The sequence below is a fragment of the Apaloderma vittatum genome, unplaced genomic scaffold (assembly GCF_000703405.1).
Source record: "Apaloderma vittatum isolate BGI_N311 unplaced genomic scaffold, ASM70340v1 scaffold18961, whole genome shotgun sequence".
Classification (NCBI taxonomy): domain Eukaryota; kingdom Metazoa; phylum Chordata; class Aves; order Trogoniformes; family Trogonidae; genus Apaloderma; species Apaloderma vittatum.
Window position 1 is genome coordinate 19,396 of NW_009698878.1, and position 16,181 is coordinate 35,576.

The following is a 16,181-nucleotide window of genomic DNA, read 5'->3' on the forward strand; positions in this document are numbered from 1 at the left end:
GTAACGTGGCATTTTATGCATGCTTGTAGCCTGTGAGAGAGCTGGATGCTTTCTTCTGGTAGTGCAGGACTCTCAACTCTTGGAGCATGAACATAGCCTTAAAAAGATTAGTACCAAAGTCTTGCATTTTTTCAGTATTTTAATATATCAAAACTCTGCAAACTGATGCATTAAAAAAAATAAAGCTTGCAGTAGATCTGGCACAGTTATACTATATTGGCACAGAACAAAGTAGTGTAATCCTGATGTGATTTTGTTGCTTGAATGTAGTTTTAACTGGGCTGAAGTTTTACAAGCGTATTCCCATTTTAACAAATGTAGTTGTTATCTGGCAAATAATACCTTAAATTCAGAAAAAATATACATTTCGATATTAAGAATTCACTTTTTTTCATCTTTCAGGTAAGCTGGATGCAAAATGTCTGCAGTAGAGATGATGTAGAAATGCACTTTTAAATAGTTTATTTTCTGAAATTTTTTTTTTGGAGTGGATTTGTTTGTTTTTCCTCACTAACATAGCAAAGAGGTCTACACCAGTTACAGAATTTCATTGACCAAGAGATGTTAGAATTTTAATCAGGAAAACCAGAGAATCAGCATGCTAGGCTAGAGCTTTAGGGGAAGATGAGCCTGCAAATTTAATTAGTTATTCCAGAATTTTGTTGGAAGAGTGAGCTTAAGTCTCACCTAGTAATAGTGGTTTGGGGAAATTGTAGGTTTATAGGAAAATGTACAACACACAAGCTATTCGATTATATTGTGACTTAGTTGAAAATTCCTTTCCTATTCTTTCCCGAGGCTTCATGAAAGTCTCACTGCACGCTAGACGAGCTACAACAAAAATACCCCAGGAGAGGCAAGGTACCAAGAGCTGGTATCCCACGTACCAGAGGGATCAAAATAGAGCGGGCGATCATGTGTTTCTGAACCACGTCCAAAGAATTCTCTTGCAGTCGAATGTTGCTTGGATATTCAGAGTTGATACAGCAGCAGCCAAGAAAAGCTATTTGGGATTTATTTTTTTCCCCTCTCTGGAATGGTTAGAGGGAGATTTGGTTGACAGGGTTCAAGCTGCAGTGCGAAGCAATGCAAAGTACTGAGCGCCAGAAGTCCACTTGTAGGAATATTCAGCCTGTGAGGACTTTTGTTTTCATCTTCAGTGCTTGTGCATGCTTAGTGTCCTTCTTCCCTGCGTCCCTCTACAGAATCAGGCTGGCCACTCGTCCCGACAAGGCATCGGCAGTCTTCTGTCCAACGTATGTCATCAACCCAGCTCTGCATGGGTTGGAGTTACATAGAATGTCATTAGACTTGAGACATATTTAATGGCATCTTTTTGTGTTGTCTGTGAGCAATGGTAGGAATTTTAGAAGACCCTTGAAGAATCAGTATTAGCTGAGTAGATGGTCAAGTCATGCAAAATGAAGCATAACTGGAGACTAAAATAATTCTGAATGCTGTGTATGAAGAGTTCCTTTCCAAGTGGGTGGCTGCTATTTGATATATAATGTGCTGATATGGGACTGGGTAGTCCCCAAAATTGACTGAAATAATAACTATATAATTTTAAACTTCAGTTTCATAAATTTCTGTATCATAAATAACTTTCTAGGTAGACTTAAAAGTCGGCAAAACTGCAAATTAAGTTTGCCTATTCAACTCCGTTAACAACAGAACAAAACCCAGAGAGTCATAATCCAGATATGTTTCATTTTCAAAACCTACTATGCTTGACGTCTTTTCACCACAGGTGAAAAATGTACATTTCTTGTTTGTTTGTATAAGTATTTTGTATGCAGTGTATCTGAGAATTATGTAGAACTTGAAGAACTGTAATGTAACAAAATACTGGTTTAAATTGCAGCAGTTTCGTATGGCTAACATTTTGTTTGGGGCTCAACTATAGGTTCATAAGCTGAACTTTGTCCAGCATCAGACTACATGTCGTGGTATCTTTGTATTATTTTGTACAGAAAAACTAAGGCGCAGTCTTCCAAACCTGTCCAGGACATCGAACATCCAAGCTGAGTCTGTGAAAAACAGCAGAAGTGACTCAAACTTCCAAGTGCCAAACGGAGGAATACCTCGCATTCAACCTCAAGCCTCAGCCAGTAAGTACCGTTAGTGACGCCCGAGTGCGTATTTCAGAATTAGGGGATGGTATTCGGCTGTCTTCCAGTTTCATGGCAAACAGAAACACTGTATGCCGTGCTGGAGATGCCAATATAAATTTTTAATCATCCCTGTGTGGATCTGTTTATTTTGGTTCACAAGATCCAGTACTGATTGTATTTAAAGAGTGTCTAATCTCTTACTGAGTGTCTAATCTCTTACATTCATAGTTTCCTAAAAGCATGTGTAGAAGTATTATAAAGAGTGTAAATACAGTAGTTAGATATTTCAGAATCTTTTTCTTCTCTGTGATGTACAGAAGGTATAATGCCCCATGCTGCTGAATTTTATTTTCCAACTACGGAAAGTTACTGGGCTATGAAAATACATACCTAGATGATGTTTAGTGCTCTTTCTTCTTTTTTTTTTTTCCAATTAGTGAAACCTGATGTGAAAGCATTCATGCAAGTTTAAACCTTTATTTTGCAGTTTCTTTTCTTCATTTGTTTTGTCACCTGGAAATTATATATTCAGTTGCAGAGTTTATTTACTTTTTTCAAGTGACAGTTACTACTTAGCAAATGAACAGTTAGCAAATGGGGAAATTAGCCTATTGCTGGGCTGGTGAGTACTAGTTTTTCCAGAAGTGAACTGCTGATATGAGAATCTTGCGAATCTCACAAGTCTCTTGAGAACAGTGACCTTAAAGAAGCCAAACACAAATGAAACTTAAATATTCAGTGCTTTATATGTCAATATTGACAGTTCCTGTTGTTTAAATGTTTCCTGACCATTTTATTTTAAAACAAGTTTCAGAATTTAATAACCTTGTGTGACATTTTCAAGGGAGGAACACATTATGAATATTATTATGTGGAGAACTTTGAACTATAAAAGTTCATCAGTAACCTAAATATTTGATGGGAAATGTAAGATAATATTTGTGAATGGAACTGGTTTTTTTTTTAACCCACTGAACAGTAAAGCTGTACTGGCATACCTAGTTGGCCTTGTTAGCTTGTCCTTTCAAAACAGTGTGTTAAAGCAAGGAAGTAGAGCTAAAATTTGCATAAGGAACGTAGACCATGCCCAAGATGACGAGATTTCTCTCTCTCTAATGTCTCAGACCAGATGTAAGGGTCGCGTGGACAGTCAGTCCCAGCTGTGTGATGTTGTAGCCAGAAAAGTTAGTGTGACCTTGTCATTGTTCATACAGGTTACCCCAGCCCTTTGCCCCCTTCTTCCGCTGCATTCACAGCCACTCGGAAGGTGGGATTTAAAACTGAAAGGGCATATGTGTCATTCAAACGCAGGACCGTTCTGTGTTAGGCAGGCTTAGCAAACTATAAAGTGCTCGGAGCAGTTGGACAGCAGCTTTCCCAGCTGTTATTTTTGTCATAGGAAGAATAATCAAAATGACCTGACAGAAAATTAAGGGGAAAAAATATTTTCAGCAAAAAACCTCTACAGATTTTATTTGGTGTTTCAGAACGGAGTGAGCTGGGAAGGGAAGAGCACAGAGGGCAGCTTAGTGGGTTAGAAGGCTATTTCCACTATTAAAAGTATATTCACAGGGAAACTTTATGGAGCGATCAGACAGCAGAAGTTTCGATGTTCATTAGTTAGTGCGTTGCTTCATTGCAGGAGCCAAGTAATGTGACATATGTTTATATGTACACAATTTTTTCCAACTTGTGGATGCATTGAGAATCATAGAAATTATTAGGTAAATTTGTTTGCCTTTCATGGGAATCTTACCCGAAATGTGAACCAGTCTAGACCAACTTACATTTAAATGTAAGTTAAGTATCATTAATAAAGCCCAGATTTCTAGCTTTTACAGTTTCCCTGCTCTTACAGATGTTTGTCAGAGTCTTGCTATTGACAATCGTAAAACGGTTTGTGTATGAAGTCAATGAGTAAGTATCTTTGCTTAGTCTGGATTAAAAAATTTTCTGCAAAACTGTACATTGTATAAAAATTTCCAGAATTGTGTCCTTTTTATTTTGTCCTTTCAGTTTTATTGGTTTTATATTTTGTCACCTTGCACAAAGCACTGTTAAATTGCAGCACATTTTTGTTTTCCCTTGGCAATGACTTTTGGGTCTTTGGATTTGAAGCTTCCTCATACACCTGCTAGTTTTGCATGAGCTTTACCTTTGCAAGGATGCTGGCTTGCCACCCAAGGTCACTCCTTTTCTCCTTGTCAAAGATCTGCTGTTTATAATTTACTTGCACATTTTGCTGTGGCTGCAATACTGAACTTGCTATGGTTGCTGGCATTCAAAAATGAGTTAGGAATCCAGTAAGTTTCTGAAAAGATAATTCCTGTTATGGTTACACAGGCAAATTGTACACGCTTGCTTAAAGAGTAGAGCGAAGACACTTAAATGTTTAGAGATATAAAACTTAAAACATTTGGCATTTTAAGTTTTAGCTGTAACATGGTGAAAAATCCAAATTCTTTTTGAAAAGAGACCGAGTGGTTTAAAGAGTTTTAACTATTAGAATCTTCATTTACATCTGATTCTCTGTGCTGTTACACAGAAAGTTTTTTTCTTTAATATGACAACTAGTAAGTACTTCACCTTAAAACACTGGAAAATACAGTAATACTGGTATTATCTAAGGAGTAGGTTTCTCTTAGACTTTAAAGTGTTAGAATCATTGAAAGTTGCTCTGTTTGGGTCCTACACCACATAGATTGTGCAAAGCTGTAGAACTTCTAGGGTGGCTTCCACACAGGAACTACGTCCTTTCTAGTGGATTGTTTGCGATACTTTTGTGCTTACCGGGCACTCTGAGCACACGGATGTTAAATCTTCAGGCAGAGGTAAATAAAATGCTTTTTCAGAGAGCTCAGCTGTAGATTGTTCAAACTATCAGTAAAGTAACTAGTCCACTTGCCAACGTGCAGCTGCTTGGCACGTTCAGAATAAAAGAAGAAAGTGTATGTTTTGAGAAAACAGGAGTATTCCAGCTCAGTTGATGAGAATTAAACTTAACTATGTGTATTCTTCGCACGCCGTTTGTGACAGGTAACGCAACAGCACACGGAGCAAGTAGTGTGGATAAGCCTGCAGCCCACGTTTATCTCCAACTGCATGTTTCCTCAGCATTGCTCACGGGTGCGCTGCGTGAAGTTCTTCTCTATGATTGAGTGCAGAGAACTGTTCAGCTATTGAGTCTTTCTTTCCTGGAGTCTCCATTGAGAAGGAAGGAACTTGATTTATATATATATCATAAATTCTTCCCATATCATCCCATGTCTCCGACTTGCAAGTAGTGTAAATAACGATGGGGGAAGAAAGTTTGTGCAGTAGCATATTTAAATTCAGCTGAATGAATTAGGGCAAACTAAATTCAGGATGATAAATATGAGGGAAGGAGCCATTCTTCATGTTGTGTGGTATAGCAAAAACACTGATTCAGTAAAAAATGGTATAATGGGATGCTTGTGGGCAGAAACACTCTGGCCAGTGGTCTGCCTCACTAAATTCCTAGGGAATGTGCTCATTTTTAAACATCTTACTCTGCTTAATCGGCTGTTCATGGGTATGCCTTAAAAAAAGTTTATAGCAAGGCCATGTGCCTGAAGTTGATTAAGAAGTGCATATTGCCACATGGCTTTTTGGCATTAGATTCCAGTTGGTAGAAGGAATAGATTTTTATTCCACAGGCGCAGGCAGCATTTTATCATGTTTATAAATACTTTAATTCCTTTTTGCTGTTTGTTGGAAATTACGGGTTTTAGTTAGTAAGACTAAAATGAATAGACCACCTAGTCCTATCTTCAGAACGAAGGTAAAACACGTGAACTTCTGTAATAGTTCCCAAAATATTGTGAATTTTGCACTGACTGAAGGATAGGAAAGGTGATGGCGATAAATACATGCTGCCAAGTTCAGAAAAGGATTAACTAATGTTTAGGATTCTAATTGTTCTTCCCCTACCTTCTTTACAGTGCTACTCACCAACTGGTGATAGGATTACTGAACTTCCTTACTCAGGGTCAGGATCTTGATGCACAGCTGTTCCCCCATCTTTCTTCCTTCTCATTATAGAAATAAACTTTGCTAGCGCAGTCAGTTTCATGCTGGTATAAAAGTCCATACACAGAGGTGAGCAGAGATGGTTATTCCTACGTTATCCTTTTAAGAAGGCTGATTTCATTGACTGCTTTCCTCCTTGCCCCCTTAAACGTGCTGCAGTGAAAATGCGCTGAGTTTGTGTGTTCCTTCTGGCAATAGGTAATTCCGTCCCTGCCAGGATTCTGCAGCTCTTGGAACGTGGGGTTCTCTCTTGGTAACTGGCAGGTAGTGAGGTCATTGCAAGGCAATATCAGCCCTTGAACGTTACAAGAAAAAAGGCAGGACGTAAAAGCAAAAGAACAATAAAAACCAGTTTCTGCCATGCTGTCTGCATGCTGGCAGCTGGTAATTCTTAGTGTTAGATCTTTGTTTAGAGTCCTCTGGCATACCCTTTTGAAGAAAAAATACCCCAGGCATCTCTTAAAATTACTTAGATTTGCATAACTGAAAAATGCAATTTGTTTATATGATGATCACACTTAGACGAAGATTTATGCTTTTGTATAATGTTAGAATATTTTTTTGAAAACTCCTTTAAAATGAAAAGTTTAGTCTTGTGAGGTCAAGTATGGCAGTTAAATTTTCATCTTTGTATCTAATCTTGCGCTCATATTGCTGTGGCATGTTTACTAGGTGGCTTGTTCTCCCTCTGGTGTGTTAATTTTTTTTTGCCTTTCTGGGCTTTTTGCCCTGCAGGAAGCTTTACTCTTACAGAAGCTGCGCATTTTGCACCGCAAAATTTCTGACACGCTCCTCTGTAACTGTGCCGTTAAGAGCAAGCACCATTTAAAACCCCCGCCACTTCCAGAGTCATAACAGCTTTTTGAGTGTTTTACTCACTCTGTTCCTTGATGCTTCACAAGTGGATACAATTCTGAAATTCCCATTAAATTTAGTTTTCTTATATTCTTAGACAAATATAACACTTCTTGTCTTTCAACAGCTCTGCAAAGGCAGAAAAATTTGCCTCGTGCTGCCTTCAAAACCAAACAGTTTCTTCAAACTCCATCTACAAAAGGAGGTAATTAACTTACAGCCTCTTCTCAAGCTCCAGCAAATCTCAGATAATTGTTCACCTGCATTAAATCTCACATATTCTAGATTAATAAAATCTCTATTGCATGTCGAGATTAACCAACTGTTCCTTGCTATATGAAAATTAACTTTTTGGTCTAAACATTAAAATTACAACCCCACCTTATAAAGGATAATAAGTATTAAATTGGATTTGAGATTAAATCACCAATAGGTGACTTCCAGCATTAACCAGGAAACCTGGATTAGAAAAGTAGACTCCTGAATCCATATTCATTAGGGCTACATTTGGGTAGGAATGTTTTAAATCGTAAAATACACTTTTAAAAACAAACTTTGTAAAAATTGGTCATTTTTTGATTGTGCAAAAACATGCAGGCAAGTGAAACTATCGTCTTTTGTGCTGGAAACAAAAGCTAATGAGTTTATCCTTGAAAGATAGTCACAGAACATCAACTCGTTTTGTTCGTACATGCACATGTGCTTGTGTGTTCTTTCTTCCTCCCAAAACTGGAAGATTAACCCCAACATATAGTAACGCAGATTTCTTTTTTTTCTTGGGGAATTAGACACTATTGTATTTAGTAGTCCTGTTTGCAGATGGCTAAAGTTGGCTTCTTTTTGAGAAGAAAATGAAATCAATTATTGAGTCACTAATCCAATTAGACAAATTTTAACTGATTTTTGATTAATTCTGGCAGCCTTGTATGTGACACTGCTTCAGTTTCCCTACTAGGGTAAACCAAGTTCCTTATTTTGGTTTTAAGCATACTTGGTCCTATCTTCTCCTACAGTCTAGAACATCTAATTTTAAAGATTTTGCTTCACTTGAGATCAACTTGTAAGAGCTACATATGCTAGAATCCTTTAAGGATTCTAAGAGTCCTTCGTGTAGATACTGGCAGTGGCTGACAAAATGCATGCGTTTTCATGTTTTAACAACGCAAACTTCTTGAGTCAACTTCATTCCTTGCAGAAAGCTGTAGCAAAATATGTCTTTGGAACAGATTCATGTGGCTTGGTAGGAGGTCTCTAACACTCTTCATAATATTTCATACAAGAATGAACAGAGAAAAGTTCTCTCAGTGTTCTGCTGTGGCATAAGACCACCATCTCAATTCCTCTGCAGAGCTATCCGTGCTGCCTTTCCAGTTGGTCATGCCTTCACTGGCATCTAGATGTCTGGACACCTCTTGGGTTGATGGCATAGTCTGGAGCTATGGAATTGTAGAGAAAATTAACTTCTCTTTGAATATATATTATTTGTAAAATTTTGTTAAAACAGTAGAGAGTGAGGGACTGAGCATATTGCACCACCAGTTACATATTCCAGCTTATACTTGTTGCCATTTCTTGCTGCAGGAGGAATCCTTTTCGATTATTTGCTATTTTATAGTCCTTGACGTGCTGATTATTCTTGCTTCTGATCCAAGATTCTCACAAATATAGAAGCATTATGCAGTAATGAAACAAGACTTCTGTTTCCAAAGAATAAACAACTGTGAGCAACAATCAGGTTTAGTTTTTTTAAAATACTGTTAACTACATAGCTTGACACCTGTCATGCACAGATGTTGCCTTTTTTTCTTACCATTTTGTGTAAAACAGTTCAAAATACATTCAAATAACTAACTCTTTACCTCACTGTCACAGGTTTGTTAAGGCTTATGCAGCAATCCTGTATCAGTCAGATCAGAGAATCATTGGGTCATCTAACCCAAGGGCCCTGCAAAGAGTAGGGATATCTTCAACGAGGTCAGGTTGCTCAAAACCTTGTTAACCTGATGGGGGCATCTATCACCTCTCTGGCCAACCTGTTCCAGTGGTTCACCATCCTCATCATAAAAAATTTCTTCCTCCTATCTAGTCTGAATCTACCATGCTTTAGTTTAAAACCATTAAGATTGTCCCCATCTTTCTTAAGTATTGAAAGGCTGGAGTCATATGTCTCTCCAGGGGAAACCTTTCCTCACAGGAGAGGGGTTCCATCACTCTGATCATTTTTGTGGCCTTCCTCTGGACCTGCCCCAACAAGTCCGTGTCTTTTTCTTGACTGAGGTGACAGAACAGTTTATTGATTCCCATAGTTTTACCTCATGTGTTAGCTCGTATCGGTCTGAATCGTCTCATCACGATTTAAGAGCTGCGTTAGAACTGATTCTGGTTTCAAGTCAGTGTGCAGCAGCTGGGTGCGAGCCAGGTAAGGCTGTAGATTCCCGGGTTGCCAGGTGGGGATCTCTTGCTCCCTGCCCACAATCCAGACAGAATGCAGAGAGGCTGGGAAACCTAAATGGGGTGGATTCACAGTGACATTTATTTTTATTATTACCAGATGTTTTAATTGTAGCTGGTTCTTGTTGTTTAGTTTCTAAGGAGATGGAGTTGCGTAAAGCTGGTGAGCGCTACCCTTACACTTACGTGTTTTTATTAAACACAGATCAGCTCCGTACTGCACATGGATATACGGTTATCCAGGGCTTTCACTAAGGCAGTACCTCACGCTTTGTCATCCTGTCTTACAAACAGGCTAAATGGATTTTTATTAAATATCCAAAACTGCTTCAAGACAAAATTCTTTGTACGTAGAGCAGAATTATCAGGCAGTTTGCCAAAGATTGCATCATGCGGGCTGCTTTGGAGGTCACAGTATGCTGGAAGACAATTAATTCCTGTATGTACAAGAATGAATAGAGCTCTCAGCAATGTCTGCAATGCCGTGCTGACAGGAAACATTTTATGAGCTGACAGCTCAAGATGGACACATGGTCAAATATAGTCAACAGGAAACTGGAGAGAATGGAGAGGACTAATTTACTGGCTGCTTACTTTCACTGGGAATGTGACAAACTTTCTTCAGTTACAACTTTTCAGTGCTCTATATTCTGTACTTACAAACCTTTTCCCTGTTGTGCCTATAAGAGGTGCAAAGCTGTATTCAGTTTTTATACACAGGCATTGCTCTGTTGGTCACTTGCTAGCAGGATGCTGTATTTGTGTTCCAAGCAAGTGTTGTAACAAGAAGTTCAGTGATAAAAGCTCCCTACGTTTAGACTGTAGAATCACTTAGAAATTCTGCAGATTTGACTGCAGTGATGCTACAGGCAATGTCACATTTTAAAAACTTCTAATATGTAACCTGCCATAGTCCTAGGAGCACTTCGCTGCTTTTTTTGTCCAGTCATTCTGCTGTTAATGCTTCCCTTAATCCATCTTCTGGTTTGATGCCAAGGATTTTATTTTAAGAGGTTTTATTTATTCTTCCGCCACTTACCAACTGTCATGTATTGTTGACATCTCTGCCACCTTTTTTGTCAGCTTTTCCCATGGGCAGTTTCATGCTCTGTTTGATATCGCTGTCAGTGGAAAGGCCCTCTTTGGATAATCCAGAAAGGCACCAAATCCAATTCACATCTGTAATGAGGCACATATTAATCTTCCTAGACACGCCGTTTAAGAAATGGCTTCAAAATACAACCTGAAAACTACCACTTCCTTGGTACCCCAGTAAGATGCCACACTCCTGTCACTGCTCATCTCTTTTTCTCAGTCCTTGTGTTCTTAGGGGATCTACCTTGTAAAATGATAATAAAAGCTATGTGAAGGGACATCTTTATGTACAACATCTGTCAGAGGACTAAACTTTGGTCTCTCTAAAAAAGTTTGTTTAGTGGAGGAAAGAACATGCAAATTCACTAAATGTGAATTTTACTAAATGTGATTTTGTTTTACTTTCCTGATCAATTGCCATGTGTTGACTGTTAACTGGCCCTCCCTAGTGAGTTTGAAAAGTTGGTGAAATTCCATTTGAGTATTAAGATGGTGGATTAAGGATTCTGTTGAGTGATACACTGCATAATTTGAACATATTTCTCATACTCCTGAAGAATTGTGCTGAAGGGCTGGCATTATCAAAGAACAGTTGAATATTCTGGCTTATTAACCTTTACCAGAAGGGACTTGGTAAAGACCTTAGGTGCTAACTCAGATACAAAGTATCTGAATACTGATATTAGGTTTACTGGTAATTTGGATAATGTTTGTAAGACAGGAAGGCCATACATTGTTGTAGTGACCTGGTTTAAGTTCCATAGCAGCACTGTAATCTCTGGTGGTGTTTTTTTTCCATCAGCCGGTGACTGTGGGACATGACCATATCTTCAGGTGAATTCTGATTCACTAGGTTTGGTTAAAAGAACAGTGCAAAAGAAACACTGAGATGCTCTGCACTCAGAATTTCATCGTTGAAGGCTAACATACATTCTGAATCTATTTAAAAGTCTGCATTATAGTAGAATTTTGTATTCTGGAACATGTTCTTTTAGGGACGGGAATTAGGTTCACATGTTTGGGAAGCAGTTAAATTTATGCTTAACAAATACGTTCTCTGTTTCTTTTGACTTGACTGATTAAATGGTTAAAGCCTTACTAGTATGACTTACGAATTAGGTAAAGAAATATTTCTAGTAAGCCAATGGGGCATTAGAGTTATGATACCAAAACCACAAAGAGGACATCTGAATTCCTGTTTCTCATTGCTGCTTGATTGGCTATATTCCATTACACATTCCATATTGTTTGAATATTCACATAAAGTAATTTCCTGGTTTTAATTTCAGTTATACTGTAACTTAAGCTCGAAAGTAATTTTTGCGTTTTTATTTTCCAGTACCTTCTTCAAGTAAATTCCGCTCGCCTGCAGCACCATCTCCCCTAGCTCTCCGACAACCAGTGAAAGCATTTAGTAACCATGGACCCGGTTCAGTTGCTTCTCCAGAAGCCGCGCAGCTGACGCACAGTAGTTCTTCACCAGGGCCTCTTGCAGCCCAGAGTTCAGGCTTGCCAAGCCCTGCTGGCAGTATTAACAGTACTACTCTTACCAGGCCAGCAGGGACAGCAGGGATGAGGAGTGGTTTGCCCAGGCCCAGCGCCCCTTCTACAGGCGGTATCCCAGTGCCTCGCAGCAAACTTGCACAGCCTGTTCGCAGGTGAGTATACGACAGGCAGCCTTCAGTCAGAAATCTTCATAATGAATTTTGGACCTGGTGTATTTGTGCTGCTCCTTCCTGCAATTATTATTTTGGTCTCAAGGCCTTTAGAATGGCAGTGGAGACCTCCACGTGAAGGATTTGCCTATGTTTCTAAAATAGTTTTGAAGTAAAACTGAGAGAAAAAGTTTACTAACCCGAAAGACTAATTAGAAGGAAGCAATACGTAATTTAGAATATGTGCTCTTAATGCCATGATGACATGGATTTTTCACTCAAGGTGTCAAGTGGAAGGCAGCTGACATAAAGAAGCCATCATCCATGAGAAATATTAAGAATCTCCTTAAACAGAAAGGATAAACAGTTGGTCTCCAGTACTGTAAAAAAAAAAAAAAAGAAAAAAAAGATAAACGAGCCATAAATAGCAAAAGGGTAGAGTTCTATTCTGCAGTGAGTGCTGGGCGGGGAAATGACAAGCGACTGTCACAGCATCAACTGTTTTGCAGTCTGAGTCTCCATTGTCAGCAGTATGAAACTTTGTCTAATAAAAAGCCATTGGTTTTGACAGGAAGCTCTTAGAAGTAGTGAAGTGTGGCTTTTCAGATCACAACTTGTCTTACAGAAAAGGATTGCACTTTAATTAAACATAAGCTTTTTTTGAAAAAAGCTGTATACGTACATATTGCAGTTTCTGTACACAATGCGATAATGAAGTGTCTGTGAATGTCAAGATTTTGATGCAAGCAAAATACAATACTCTAAACAAGGATTTCCCTGTTTATACAACATTGGGAACAAATCACCTATTTTTAGGTGGTAGCAGATTAAGTTTCTGTTTTCACAGAGTACGATAGCAGAAAGTTTTCTATTTATGTAGATGGTTTTCTGACACGGTAGTTGCCAGGGTAGGACACCCAGAACCTGAAACCGAAACTAATTTAAGGTTTATCTCAAATAAGCTGTATTGCAGAGAAGTAAAGGAGTGAAGTGTAGATTTCAATTATTAATAAAATGCTTAAATTCTTCCTTCGGCAGGTACATATGAAACTGACAAGTATCTCATTTTCTTTTAGATCATTGCCTGCTCCCAAAACCTATGGCAGCGTGAAAGACGAGAGTTGGAAAGATGGCTGCTACTGAACTGCAAAGCTTAACGCAAAGTTCCAGTGCTCACAGATGCTTCCTCACCAGGCTAAATGACAGCTTGATTATACAAACTGTTCAGATGTGACTTTTGGGATTTGCAAAAATTCCAGACCTCTCTGTCTCTTAATTAGCACAAACTGGCAGAGATTATAAAGCAGCACTTTAATGACATCTAACATCAGATGTTTGGTGGTCATACAATCACTTCTACATTAAATTGATATCAGTTCTGAGTTTTTTTTTCCTTGCTTACTAAAAACGTATCGATATGAGCATTTATGACAGTGGCCAATGTCTGGGCAAAAACCTAATGAATGCCAAAGAAATGCCCATCTTGAAAAACAGCAAGTATAACAGTCAACTTCTGTTGTCCAAAACTTCATTTTCAGCCTGTTTTAATTAAGCAGAAAGATTGCTGATTATGTACTATTGAAACGAGGCTATGTTAATCAGGGCTAATATTCTGATTGCAGACTGCTACAGTGCTAGTGAAGCATTGCTTTTAACAGTTGTAGGAGATTCTCTTTGGGGAAAGTGGTACGTACAGCCTTCGGAAAGGATCGGAAGTTACTCTGGAGAATCAGGCAGAACAGTAACTCGTAGCCATGGCTTTTGTTCAACATACAGGTTTGAATGTAGCAGACACACACAAATGCAATAGTATAGATTGCATCTTTCCTATGTCGATTTATCAACTTTACGTGCTCTTATATGTTTGATCGCCAAAAGGGCTCAATATCAGTTGTACAATCTTTCTAACCTTAAAGTTCCTGGCTCAGGAAAGATGGCCTTTGCTATTGTAGCCACATTTTTAACGCCTGGCTTGCTATTTAGGGAAAACTTTTTTTAATAGCAGGTTTCCTTACAAAGGAAAGAGCAAACCGTACTGTTAATTTCTTCTAATACCATACCACTATGCTTGCAGCCTGGAGCAACTGTAAATGCTGATAGTTAAGGAGAAGGAAACACAACTATGCACTTGTAACATACAAATTTTAAGGTAATGAGTTGACTTTTGATGCCAAATGATATTCATTTAGGTGATGTTCCATGGTATGAGGAAGTTTTCTGTATCCTATTTTTTTACTTTCATCCATTTCTTAAATTGGTTTATTTTAAATTGTACATATTTTTACAGAAGATTGCCCATGTAAGTGTGTTTAAATATGTACTTTGCCTTACATATGTGTATCTTAACAGTACTGGTAACAGAGTATGAAACCTGCTGTGTCTGTTTACAAGCTATTGAATTCCTCTGGTGGCTCTGACTTACTCTTAACACATTTTGCTCGGAACAACTCATTCATATATTTAGCATTTGAACCATTGCTTTCTATTTTGGAAGACATCATGCAAATGTCTGTAAGTACAGGTTGTATTGGGTGGGACTAGTTAAATGGAAGGGGTTTAGGGGTTTTTTTGAAGCTTTTTCAGTATTTCGGATGTACAGTTGATGAAGTAAGAGAATGTAAATGGTATATCCTTTGTGCAATGACTGACGAACACTACAAGTTGGATGGGATGGTAGGTAGCCTTCAACCCCATGAGTATCCAAGTTTGGAAGTGCTGGTGTGTTTTGACTCCCCCCCTAAGAGGATAACTAACCCTGAAATTCTAGCACTTGAATTTTAGGCCAGCATTAACATATTTCTGGATGAAAAGCCATGCAATACTACTTGACTTGGAAGAAGCCAAATAGGAAGGAGTGGAGACTAATTTGCAGCTCTAATTACTCAAGCAAACTTTGGGTTGATGAATGACTTCACACTCCAGACCAAGATCCAGACTTTGAAGTCAGGGTATCAAATGTACTGTAACTCGGTAAGATTTCAGCAGAGGTTAAGAAACTACCTTGCACCAGTAGACCAGTACATACCAGTAATCTAGCCTGGTGTCATTTGCTGGCAATCATGGATGTCAGTTGGTATCTCGTGTCACTGTTAGGCAAAAGAGAGGACTAGGTCACACATGCATATTTTCACTAAAGGCCGAAATTTAACATTTCAGCATATTACAAAGCAATGCTGCAGTCTTCATAGAAGAAAAAAAAAGTGGATTTTATCAGATGCTTGAGTGACTTTTAGATTTTGAAAGTCAGTTTAGATATGATATTGGGGGTTTTACCATGGCTGCATCAAACTCTTGGATATGTTTCTTTAAGTAATTCATCACTTGGTTAAGTTCAGCTTAAGTTTTACAAGGATTCTTTTCTCTGCTGTTCTCCCCTGAAATACAGCAAATGACTTCCTGAAAAGACAAAACTGTCTGTTTACTAGAAAGCCTTTGTGCATTACCGGTTTATCGATATCAGGAAATCACGGGGCTCTGTGTTTAGAGATCTACTGCAGAAGTGTGGAAATACGGATTTGATAAACTAGTGCCTATGATTTACTTAACTTATGTTTGATATAGTAGTAAGGGTTTTATGAATGTGGGTTACTTTTTGTGCCAACAGCTCGAAATTGTTGTGTGTAGGCAGAAGGACTTGTTCTGCTCCCAAAGTTATTTAATTTTTTGTGTTTGAATGTTTTTGTAAGTGTTAAAAGTGTAAAAAATATATATAAAAATATTCTTACCACAAAAGTACTTAGCTGAAGCGTTATTTTTATAACACATTGTTTTTAAAAAGCTTTTTAGAAATTTAGAGGGTATTGTTTTAGGGCTTTTTTTGGTTCGGTGGGTGGTTTTTCAAAAACTGTATTCACTTCGCTAGAAGTTACCATCTGCTTTCTGTAATTCATGAATTGAGTACAAGGGTTGAAACTGTAGGCGAAATCTGTGATTTCACTGACAGACTGAGGTAGACTTGTGC

The 16,181-nt window shown here is 38.3% G+C and overlaps 1 protein-coding gene across 1 annotated transcript in view; it reads left to right on the forward strand.

Moving 5' to 3' along the window:
- SLAIN2 (SLAIN motif family, member 2) overlaps positions 1 to 13,960 on the forward strand; it is a 24,180-nt gene extending 10,220 nt beyond the window's left edge. The window contains exons 5-7 of the mRNA XM_009878191.1: positions 1,974 to 2,111; positions 11,905 to 12,223; positions 13,297 to 13,960. Of these exons, the coding sequence (XP_009876493.1) occupies positions 1,974 to 2,111; positions 11,905 to 12,223; positions 13,297 to 13,363 (524 nt within the window). The 3' untranslated portion in view covers positions 13,364 to 13,960. The remainder of the gene's footprint in view (positions 1 to 1,973; positions 2,112 to 11,904; positions 12,224 to 13,296) is intronic.
- Positions 13,961 to 16,181: the final 2,221 nt, after the last annotated feature.